The sequence below is a fragment of the Mytilus galloprovincialis genome, chromosome 5 (assembly GCF_965363235.1).
Source record: "Mytilus galloprovincialis chromosome 5, xbMytGall1.hap1.1, whole genome shotgun sequence".
NCBI lineage: Eukaryota > Metazoa > Mollusca > Bivalvia > Mytilida > Mytilidae > Mytilus > Mytilus galloprovincialis.
Window position 1 is genome coordinate 64,690,914 of NC_134842.1, and position 12,593 is coordinate 64,703,506.

Consider the following 12,593-nt stretch of genomic DNA (forward strand, 5'->3'; position numbering starts at 1 on the left):
GCACTCATCAACCTTGCCCCAGCTATGGGTAAATAAATGGTCCGATGAAGATCCTAGCTCTGTTAAAGCAGTTCATCTAAGAGTAGGAAAACTTGATACGAAACCGATGGCTAGATGGAAGTCATAAGCTTTGGTTAGCAGTTTATCTATAGGAAGGAAACCTTGATTTATAAATCCCTGGCCCGCCTTGTAAAAGGGGGTTTAACGTCAGGCTTATCACCTTGCCCTGTAAAAAAAAGCTGATTACAGAAACTAATACAGTCGTTAAACATGCTTGCCCTTCTGGGGTTGGAGCAGAAGTTGTTTTAAATGCAACTGACCGCCATGCGATGCAGATAATGACGTCTAATAAACCGATACCACTGTTTTCGCCCAAAAAAGGAACTAAAGTTGTGTAAAGGAATGTACGCACAATGTATGCAGGCGGAAAATTTGCTCATATAGCAAAGGAGATGAGAAATTATGATATAAACATACTTGGCATAAGTGAAGCAAGATGGAACCAAAGTGGAGTTTTAACACTGGTAACAGTTGAGGAGATACTATACTCGGGAAACCCAAAAGAAAATGATTTCTACACCAAAGGAGAAGCAGTAATGCTTTCAAACACATCAAAAAAGAAGAGCCTGATGGAATGGGAACCAGTAAGTGGGAGAATAATGTGGGTGAAACTAAAAGCTAAATGCCAAAACACAACTATCATACAGTGTTATGCACCAACCAATGATGCCGAAGTTGATATAAAGGAATGTTTTTATGAACAACTACAACATGTTTGGGACAACATCCCCAAAAGAGACATCAAAATAGTCATGGGTGATATGAATGCTAAGATTGGAAAAGAGAACAAGGACAGAGAGAAAACATTAGGGATGGTTTAGGAGAAAAAATGAGAATGGAGAAAAACTAGTTGAATTACATGAGATGATTGAGCTTGTGATAGGAGGCAGTTTATTTCCACATAAGAAAATACACAAGGAGACATGGGAATCACCTGATGGAAAAACATAAAATCAGATTGACCACATCATGATAAGTCAGCGATGGAGAAGCTCACTACAAGATGTTAGAGTTATGATAGGAGCAGATATCAACTCAGACCACCATCTTATCATAGCAAAAGGAAAAATAAAACTTGCAAAAGGGACCAAAGTTGAACAAAAACGTATAAAGTATTAATGGGAGAAGCTCAAAGACCTAAATCTTAAAGATCAATTCCAAATTGAGCTCAAAAACAGATTTGAAGTACTTAAAGGTTGGCCAGACCTGGACAAAACGAATGAGAAGTGGGAAGAAATATCATCAAGGAAGTGTGTAAAGATGTCCTTGGAGGAAAAACTAACAAAAAGAAAGATTTGATGTCACGCGAAACATGGAATAAAGTAGAAGAAAGAAGGAAAAGGTAAACAATGTAAGAACAAGGGCTCAGAAACAAGAAGCACAAAACACCAGCTCCTAAACAAAGAAGTGAACAAGTGCTGTAGGAAAAGTAAGAGGGAATATGTAAATGAGCTGGCAACTGAAGCAGAATTTGCTGCATATAAGGGCGACATCAAAACCTTGAATAATATCACCAAAACCCTTAGCAGTCAAACACACAAGGGTCATTTTCCTCAAAATCTGAGAAATCTTATCACAGCATGTCATCAGATAAGAAGTCAATTATATATAACCAGGCACACTTTCCATGACATATAATATTTACACATAAATTACTGACAAGTGTTCTAATCTAGTTATTGTTAACAGATGTTCCAGATTCTGCTGTTGATTTTCTGAAAAAGAAATGATTTCATGATTTAGCAATCTAAAAAAAAATAAAATATTTTTTTCAAATTGAGTAAATAAGATATAAATATATATAATGAATTGTTTAATACTTTGTTCTTATGAATTTCAAAAAGGTTTTATTTAATATTTGAATTAGCTAATTATGCATAAAAACAGCAGGACATTATTTGTTTTATACAATTTCAACAGGATCTATAGAGAAAGTTCTGGTCATTTAAGAGTATTATGTTCGAGGTACAGTACTTTCTTTATAAAATGGGCTACATTTTTTAACTATTTCACAATAAACATTAATAAAAAGCAAACTTCCTTAATAAAATTAAAATAAATGAATGTATTAATTCACAAAAGCGCATTTCTTATATAATGTCGTCTGTCCTTTAAATATACAATTTTTTTTCTTTATTTTTTTGCAGTATTTTAATTGGACATTTAAAATTTTGAAAAGTATACCACACTTCTGCATTGGTTTACAAACTTGTAAATTGATGTTAACTTCATTTACAAAATATAACAGCATTTCTTATGAAGTTAACTTCAGAATAGCGCTTGCATTTATATCATGTTGTTTTTTTATCTGTCCTGAACATGCAGGAAATATTTGCCACTGGACGTTAAGTAATCAACAATCAATCAATTCTAATTTTTTTCATTTATCAAATTATTATAAAATACATAAATAGGTAGGGAGGGATAAGAATAAAAGTTAGAAAATTCAACTTACTTTGGTGTTGAAGCTTTTGGTTTCATTTTCCTATTCCTTCCTTTCTGAGGTGTAGCTAACATCTTCCGTTTAGTCGTTTTCTTCTTACCGCTTATCTTCAGCATTATGTCTTCTTGTGGAATTGTAATTACAGAATGAATATCTTTGACGTAAGCATCGTCACCAAAGTCGTACTCAATTTCTCCTGTACTTGTTTTAACAAGACATCCCTCAGTTAAAAAGTCAGGAAGTTGTGCAGAATGGTTGCCTGCTGACAAATAGTATTTTATAAGGCAAGATACATTTCGAGCTAGTCTTTCTACAACTGACTCTGGTGGCAACCATAACTGTGGATTTCTTGTTCCGTCTTTTTGTTTTTTGCTAGGTAGTTGGATGGATATCTGTCTGACTTCCTGGTATGTTAAACTGACAGGGGAATAGTTCTTTGGGCAGTATATGTGTTTTAAGTATTCTTTGTAGACTCTCGTGTCAAATAGTATACATGCAACCTTGTTGTTTTCTTCGGTGATTTGTATTAAAAGTTGATTAATGCTTTCAATGTTCATATAGGTGTCCAATGTTGTAGAATGAGAGATAGAATGAAATTTAGGCAGAAAATCGTTTCCTCCTAGACTTAGTGCAATGGCAACTTTTATACCAATATGCTTGTCCAAAGTTTTCTTCTCAAGTGTTTCCAAAATTGCTGTAATATTATAGATGTCAAACATATGATTTGCCTTCTTTAAAATAACGTAAACTGTATTCTTGTAGGATGCATTTTCATTTTTTGGCCATAGATGTGATAGTGTAAATAAATGTAGAACTACAGCATCAATATCACCGGAGGACACTATACTTGCACATGAATCGCCTTGCAAAAGTTGAGTTGGACAGTTGATAAGCCAATCAATTTGCGACATTTCTGCCTCTCCTTTACATTGTTTAATATCATGCAGCAGTTCTTTTCTTGTAAAACCATCTCGTGCATCAAAATATGCCCTAACAGGGGTGCAAAATGGAGAGCATTTGCATGGTTTTTCTGTACAATAGCAGGTTGTAATGTGCAGTTCACTGTCTACATCAATAGTTATATTTTCCTTTATGCGTAGATCTTCAACATTTTTAGCTAAATATGTACTGGCTAAACTTTTCCCCTCAGATGTACCAACCAATGATGGTTTATCAAACTTATCAGAGCTTAGAACTTCTTCTGATGTTTTCAAATGTGAAATGGAGTAATTTGTAGTCACCTTGCGCTGTGCACGAGTTGCTGCTTTAAAATCATCTGGTGTAAATTTGTACTTCTCCTCACAAATAACTAAATGCTTTAAACATGGTAATTGATGCTTGATCTTGATTATATTTTGTTCGATGTGATGCAAGTACTCTCTACCAGTGTGAGCAAATGATGAAAACTTGAATCCTGCAAACTCCAATGTTGCGAACTTGACTGTTCTTTGTACATCAACAGGTATATGAGGGCTACTAAGAGTGATCAAATTGTTGTTTTCCAATGTCAGCTTTCCATCGTTTAAATCCAAATCTGTTTTATCCGACAATTGTGTCATACTTTTCACCAAGAGCTGCATCAATGCTTTTTGTATTCCTGTTGCTTTTTGTACCTTTGGTTTGGAGCAGTCTGGCTTTACAATTGCTTGACAGGTGTTCATTTCAGAGGATAAACGATCGATCTGTTTTGATTTTCTTGTAACTTCCTTTTTCCTCTTGTCTTCCTTCATATCCCTCTCTGATTTCATGCTCTGTTTCTTCTTTACTGGCACCCGTCTTATTGTCACACCTTTCGATTGTTTAAGCCGTTGTATCAACACACTTGGTCCTTTAACTTCAGCCTTTGGTGGTATATCAGACTTTGTGTAGCCAAATAGATTGTTCTCTGCAACAAACTTTTTAATGAGATATCTTCCTACTTCTTTGGTAGTTTCATCAAGCACACTTTCTGGAAGAATTTCAGGAGACAGTTCATAAACATTGAAAACAGTTAGATTTTTTCTGTTGAAATTCCATCACGCCTCAAAATAAGAGATGTCATCCGTAAAATATACTTTATATCAGTTTCAGACATAACAATGCCAAGCAGCTCTTCCTGTGATTTCTCCTGACTTGAAATATTATGCCCAGATGTATTTTTAACGGTCAAATCATGGACCTCATTTAAAGTGTCTATCAAGGACATTCTTGGTATAACTGATGTTACTGTTGCACCGGATCTGAATGCCTTGATTACATCTTGATGGTCCATTTCTCTCTGAGAATCCAACGCAAAGTTGACATTGCTTCCTTTATGTGGTGTTGTGAACAGAGTTGTTTTCATACGTCTATAAAATGGTCCCGATTTGAAGTGTTCATGGAGGAGTTTTGTGCCATATGCTGCATAAGATGATGCTCCATTGAGAAAAGAAAATGGGAGTGATGTCTTTACAGCTGATAATAGTAAGTTATAGCCAGCCTCCCCTCCAAGCCTCTCTGCAAAGGCGATTGCACACACCTCGTCAGAGTGGTCCATCATGTCAACATGCAATGCAAAAGTGGCATTATCTGCTTTTCCCTTCTCCATAAACAATCCAAAGTCTGTTTCCCATTTTGTCCCAAAGATGGTTTTGTTTGTGATGTGTTCCTGCATAACTTCAGCATCTTCTATTGACAATGTTTGCATAAATTTGCAAATGAAGGCCAAATGTAGGGATAATGACAGTCGTCTTATATATCTAGTAGCCTTGTCAATGTTGTCAGGGTTGATCAGCTTCTTCCATTCCTTTACATTGTCGTCCCTCATGTACTTGAATATATGTACTATTCCAGCATGCTGGTATGCGCTGCAGAGGTTATTTATTTTCGATTTTCTCAAATGAAGTAAAGGAAATTCTGGTAAAAAATGCTGGTATTTTTGGTTTGTTTCTCTTAGTTTTAATAGATTACTTCCTATTTTGTTGTCTGGTCCAAATAAGATTTTTTCATGATTCTTTTGCATGTTGATATGGTCTGTTTTCACTAAGATGTCATCAAGAATTTCCTTCAACTTTAAAATATCATCATCTTTCCCTGTAGCAGGTGGTGGATGTCGTGCCAAAAGGGGTGGCGGTTGAAACATTGTGAAGTGAAGTGTGTTTAGAATTCCTTCAGTGTGACTTTCGTCATCTTCTTCAAAATTTAGACTGGTAAAATTGAAGGAATCATCTAAAGACATATTAGAATGATTTAAATCAATGTTTGATTCTTGCTCAAGATCGTCAACATTTATGTTTCGCGACTCAAAAATCTGTTCAAATGTCTCTTCTTCTTCATCAATCTAGAAAAAAGTTGAGTAAGACAGTTAAAAAGTGAATCAAAACCGAATAAATGCATGTGTTTGGAATTTTTCAATTTATAATATTATGGTGACAGTTAAAAGACTCTTTTGTATAAAAATGACCTTATATGTGAGTGAAGACAAGTGTTTTCTTGCATATCTATATTTTTATGACCAGGTTGATGAGCTTTAAAATTGAAAATTATAACACCAAGTAGGAACCGGCCTGAAAATGGGTGCCTAATATATATATAAAAAAATTGTATAGAACTGAAACACACATTCGTGAAAAAGTGTATGGTATTTTTGTGTCAATTTATAAATATGTATATGTATATAATTTATTGTATGAAAATGGGCAAACATTTAAGGAATTAAGTTTGCAACCTTTGAATATAGGTTAAGCAATACACCTCTTAAAAAAAACCACAGAAAAAACAATAAATGCATACTAGTGTATACTTTGGGTATCTTAAGTGATATTTCTTAGTTATCGAGAAAATAGAATTAAAGATCATTTAAAGTACTCACATGCAATTCACTAGCAGGCGTTTCTAAAGAAGATGCACCAAGAAAGTTTTCATTTTCCATCTCATTTAGCTGGTCCAAATCGTTGCTAATGGCCATTTCATCTGCATACAGAGGCAGAGTGTCATCTTCGTCGTCCATCTTTAAGGAAGCAAATGATGTCTCCAATGTTGTGTCTGGGTTTTCAACAGTTTGAACTGCAAGTGTGTTCCAAATGCCATCTATAAAAATATTTAAAAAAAATAATTCCAAAGATTAGACTAGGTGTCCACAAAGGTTGCTCCAGAATAGCTACATATCCCACCCTGAGTCCTGTTTTATTTTACAATTTTGTATAACTTTCAAGATCAATCATAACTATTCGACCATATTAAAAAACTTTTATATGTGTCACATGTAGATATGAATCTTATTATACTCATTTATGGTCATTTACAGAAGAAAATTTTCTGCTTACAGTATTTATAAGTTACTTACACCTTTTTATGTTATGTTATAAATACCACTTACTATCAAAAGCTTCTGTAAGAAGATTTGCATAACCCCAGGTCATCAGTTGCTGAAATCGGTACTTTACTTCGACTTCAGCTGGACTCAGAGTAAGAACCAAGTCTTCCAAATCTTCTTTGGTCAGTTGCTTGTCTTCCTTACATATACATGAATCAGTACCATCGCAAATCTGTTCATCGTGCCAACTTTCAACAATAAGAGCATCTTTAGGCATCTCTTTGACTGTTATGGGTAAAGTGCAAATTTGCATGGAACGACTTTCTCCTGGGTCTGGGTCATTATGGTATTTTAATCTTACCAAATTGTCCATCATCACGATTAGAATACAGTCCCTGATACTAAGTTCCTTCTTTGTCAATCCGGCAAAACTTTCGTATGATATTGCATGCTTTTTAAGGTATGTGTTGTAATAGCACAAGTCACTACTGGCCTTTTCTTTCAACCTTTGTTCGGATTCATTTAAACTCAAGGTTGCCCCAGATGTTGATGTGACAGAAAAAACTGTACTAATAGATCGGTAATTCATGGCAAGTTCTTGAGAATTAATGTCCTGGAGAAGTCCAATGTAGTTTTTATTCAGCAGGTTAAGTAGAGTGTCAAAACAGCCATACATTTTTTTCAATTTTGATGAAGCAAATTTGTCTAAATTTTCTGATCTTCTGAAACTTTTTTCATTTATGAATGTTTCTAAAAAGAGTTGGCCAAATATAGGAACATTTAAACTCCATTCTGTAACATTATCAAAGGTTTTCATATTCAATGGCTTTGTAATTGAATCACTGTAACAGGTTTGACAATTTCCAACAGCAGAATCACTTTCAACGTCTACTTCATCTTGACTATTAATATTCCAAACAAAAATTATGTTACTAACTTTTTTCAAGAGTAAATCGTCTCTAAATTCAAACCGGGCTGGCTTGTCATACTTGTCTGTGTAATCGTCTAAAGTTCCTGGCTGAAGGAAAACAATTTCACCACATTTTTCTTCATGATCTTTTAACAAATACGAAGATATAAGAAGAATGTAGTCTTCAAAAATAACATCCTCGTCAATTTCGATATAAATGTGTAAAGCCTTTGAATGTTGACAAACACTTGTGCAATCAAGACAAATAAGTTTATGAATCTTCGAATTATCTGGGAAAATTTCTGGTATCAAAGTTTCTAAAAGTTCGGGATAGTGGCGTTTTCTTCCAATTACAGATATTGCCTCATTGGTCTCATCAATTTGTTTCCTTTTTGTTCTTTCAATTATTGCATTTTTTGAGGACTTTAAAAGCAGACTTTGAATTTCGTGACAATTTTGTAGTGTGCTGAGGAAATTTCGTCTCTGTTCAACAATATTTTCATAAGTTCCTTCTGCCTTGAAAAATGAACTGTTGCTAAAATGATGCTCAAATAAGCATATTTTTTTCCAATCACCTTCAGAAAAGTCATTCTTATAATCAACAAATAAGGTCTCTATTTCAGACTCTTGAAATGATAAAGTGTTAAGTATGTATTTTTCAATATTTAAATTTCGGTATTCTGTTTTTACCACTTGTTTATATATCTCTTTTATGCTTAAATCATAAGTATTTGCACTAGTATTATCATGACACTTTTTCTCAATTCGATCTACTAATTTTTGGCATATAAAGAGGTGCTCAGCATGATGAAAAATATAACGCAATATAGATTTAGCAGCAACAGCAACCTGACTATTAATTTCTTTCAATCCCCCTATATGTCCTTTTAACTCCTTGGTAATATTGCATCTTTTAATTTCTTTGATTACATCTGTAGGTCTATGATGTTCTCTAAGAAATTTTAGAAAGCTTTGCAGGTATATCCATCTGCCATTACCATCATCGTCGGTGAGGACATCAAGTTGTTTTAAAGCGCCTATAGCCCAAACCATAACTGTAAAAAAGGGGGGGAAACAAATTAAATCAATGTTATCGTGATACAGGAACTCTTTTTGTACATTTCATGAAGCATTTTAAATCATACTCAAATTTTCCTTTCAGAGCACTTATAAGACTAATTATAGTTGTAATCACTAATTCAATAAATCCATCCATTTTTTATATGATATCAAAATAAACATTATTTATATTTATAGGTTGTAATTACCGATATTCTTCTGCCATGTACTCAATACATGTAATTCATATTCCTTGTGAGTGACGGAGTGTTGTATGTAACATCACTGGTGATAGTTAAACAGCATAGTTAATCTACAATAAAAAAAAGTAGCTGAAGTTTATTACTTCCCTTTGAAAGAATTGTTTCAAATAATGTATTTTTGAGGCTATGAGAACTAGTTTTATAAAATTATACCTTTATCAAATTAATTGATAACTCTCTTTTTGTTTGTTTTTTACATGTCAAATTAATAAGAATAATTATTATTTTGCTATTTTTTAAAAATACTGTCACCCTTCAAAAGAAGTAATCAAAATTTATAAATATATTTATATGCCTATATGAAAGCTTCAACAAATTTGATAATTTAAAGCATTGTTTGAAAAATAATAAAGATGAAGTAATTAAAAATGAAATATTCAGATATATAAAGAAGTATATAAAAAGTCCTACCTGTTTCATGTAGAAAATCCATCAATCAGATGATGATGAGCATCTTTTGAGAACACATTCCTTTTTCTTCAATGTATTCAACACAAGTCTTGACTAGATATCAAAAGTACTTTTATATCAAACAGTTCAATGTCTATTAGCAATCAATACAACAAACACACACATTTATATATATCATGTGGAAAAATTATAAAACAAAAGATTGTGAAAGCAATTATATTGTGGTCATTTCATATCATATGGGGAAAAGTAACCTGATATACATCTGGCAAGTATTAAAACTTATAGTACAGTTAGATTCTCTGCAGGAACCAATTACTACATGTCAAATGTCTTAAATGATGTCTGATAAGCCATCGCTACCTAGTAGCTGTTTGACGACCCTTGTGTGTCTGACTGTTAGTAGACGTAAAACAGCTAAATCTTAATCAGTAAAGGATAAAGCTGGAAAAGTCCTAACCAATCTTAATGAACAGATGGAAAGACCAGAAACAGACCAACCAGTAAGAGTAGAGCCAGCTGAGGTAGATTTGAACATTTAAATAGATAACATCAAGAAATATGAAGTGAAAAAGGCTATCAAATCACTCAAAAATGGAAAATCTGCAGGCAAAGATGAAATATCACCTGAAGTTTTCAAATCTGGAGGCAATGGCATAAAAAAATACATGTACAAACTTCTGAATAAGATCTGGCAGGAAGAAAAGATACCAGCAGAATGGATAAAGGGTTTATTAGTGAAGCCGAAAAAAAGTTTATTTATGGCTATGGGAGAATTGGAGAGGCATAAAACTTCTATCAGTGGCTAGTAAAATACTGTGCATAGTTATACTCAGCCGAATAAAAGATGCAATTGATCAGGTGCTAAGAGACGAACAAGCAGGTTTCAGATCAAACAGAAGCTGCACTGACCAGATATCAACACTACGTACCATCATTGAACAATCGGTAAAAAGCAATCATTCCTCTACACCAATTTGTCGATTTTGAAAGGGCATTCGATAGTGTCAACAGAGAAGGGATGTGGCAACTGCTAAGTCATTATGGCATTCCAACAAAAAATGTGAACATCATCAAAGCGTTGTATGAGGATTTTACAGTACAGGTGATACATGAATCATCATTTAACAATCCTGTCCATGTAAATACTGGCGTAAAACAAGGCTGAATACTCTCCCCTACACTATTCTTGATAGCTATAGACTGGGTAACAAAGCAAGCATTGGACACTACACCAAGAGGAATACAATAGAACTTCGCACAAAGGCTAGACGACCTAGATTTTGCAGATGATCAGGCTCTGTTTTCTCACCGTTGGAAAGACATGACAAAACCACCGAACTCCACGAAACAGGAAAACAACTAGGGTTAAAAATGAACATCAAGAATACAAAAATTATGAAAGAAAAGACCAGAAAAGGAGGAACAGTGTCATTTGAAGGAGAAGATATTGAAGAAGTAGTTTACTTATTTAGGAAGCATCATGGATAGAACTGGTGGGACAGATGCAGACATCGGGACAAGAATAAGTAAAGCTCGACAAGCTTGTGCTATGCTGAAGCCAGTTTGGGAATTAACCGCATTTACAGAAAACACCAATATTCGAATGTAAAATCAGTCCTTTTTTTAAAGTGCAGAGACCTGCAGAGACTTACGACAGGGGTACAACATCAAATCCAGGTTTTTATCAACAAATGCCTGTGCCAAATTTGTAAATGTTGGTGGCCAGAAACCATTAGAAACAAATGCTTATGGGAAAGAACCAACCAGGAACCAGCAACTAAACAGTTAAAGCGGGAAACTTGGCAATGGATTGGACACATTTTTAGGAAACCTGTAGGTACCATCACTAGACAGGCATTAGATGGAACCCCCAAGGACATCGGAGACCGGGAAGATCATTTCAAAGCTGGAGAAGATCAAGGCACAAGAAACTGAAGGAAATTGTATATACCTGGAGCGAAGCAAAAAGGATAGTCAAAAATAGAGTCAGGTGGAAAGCGACTGTAGCAGCCCTATGTTCCACAAGGAACGAAGAGGATTAAGTCAAGTAAGTAAGTCAAGAACATGCAGCTCCTACTCAGACTTTGTAAAACGTCACAAGCGTCTGAACAGAAAGTTGATAAACCAGAGGTATGACATAAAACGTCTCTGCTTCTTCTTAAAAAGATCATCTGAAGATACCAAGACCTTGTTGATAAGAATTCCGTATCAACTTCACAAATAATACAGGATGGTCTTCGAGCATATATTCTTGGTTCTGACGTTTTGTATCATACTAATAACGTATCATACTATTCTTTTATTTGTCTTTATGAAAATAACTATTTCGTCTGTTTTTTATTGATGTCCATTTGACGTGGCTCGGTACTTGTACATCCCGTCATTGTGTTACTGTTCTATACTAATTCTCGTATTCTTGTCTTTCATTTTTGATAATTTGCTTTGTCTATATGCGTTTTTGTGTTTCTTTGATACATATGACTTGGCGCTGTATTTATACATACCGTTATTGTGTTATTGTAAAACATTCTGTACTCTTGTCTTTCATTTGTGCCAATGTGCTTGGCCTATATGCCTTTTTATGTCTCTTTGATACATATACGACGTGGCTCTGTACTTGTACAAACATGTACATACCGTCAGTGTGTAATGGTACTATTGTAAAAGTGTGTTCTCTCGTTTTTCCTTTATGCCAATATGCTTGGTCTATATGCCATTTTGTGATTCTCTGTTACACATTTTTTTTTAGTTATTAAGATTTTAAAACAATGTTGACTGTTGTACCCCTATGTTTTACACTTTTGTCCGTTGTGTTTTTTGTTTTGTTCGCACAGCGTTGTCAATACAATTGAATTTGATGCGACATTCAATCATCTTGATAATGTCAGTTTTAGAGAATTTTTTGTTTAAATCAGAGTGAGTCTTTACAAAGTAGGATTTGTCCCTCCTAAAGACAAGATACTTACAATGTATAACTACGCTCGCCATTTTGATATAAAACAAAGCAAAACCAATTCTTGCAAGTGTCTTTTAGTTTGGGATGAGGAAAACTTCTGTAAAGGGCAGAACAGTCAATACTTAATACTTTTGCAAGATGAGAGAGTCTTAGATTGTATGTACTCTAAAAGATCTTTGGATTTTTTTAGTATCCACATCTGATTCACACCATAT

The 12,593-nt window shown here is 34.2% G+C and overlaps 1 protein-coding gene across 1 annotated transcript; it reads right to left on the minus strand.

The window, feature by feature from the left end:
- Positions 1-1,583: 1,583 nt before the first annotated feature.
- On the minus strand, positions 1,584-9,534 carry LOC143076254 (uncharacterized). Its single transcript, XM_076251990.1, has 6 exons — positions 9,420-9,534; positions 8,955-9,058; positions 6,840-8,741; positions 6,333-6,550; positions 2,516-5,801; positions 1,584-1,775 (listed from the first exon to the last, which is right to left on the minus strand). Exons 3-5 carry the CDS (start codon positions 8,737-8,739, stop codon positions 4,494-4,496), a joined length of 3,426 nt encoding a protein of 1,141 aa, XP_076108105.1. The 5' UTR covers positions 8,740-8,741; positions 8,955-9,058; positions 9,420-9,534; the 3' UTR covers positions 1,584-1,775; positions 2,516-4,493.
- Between the last annotated feature and the right edge of the window lie 3,059 nt (positions 9,535-12,593).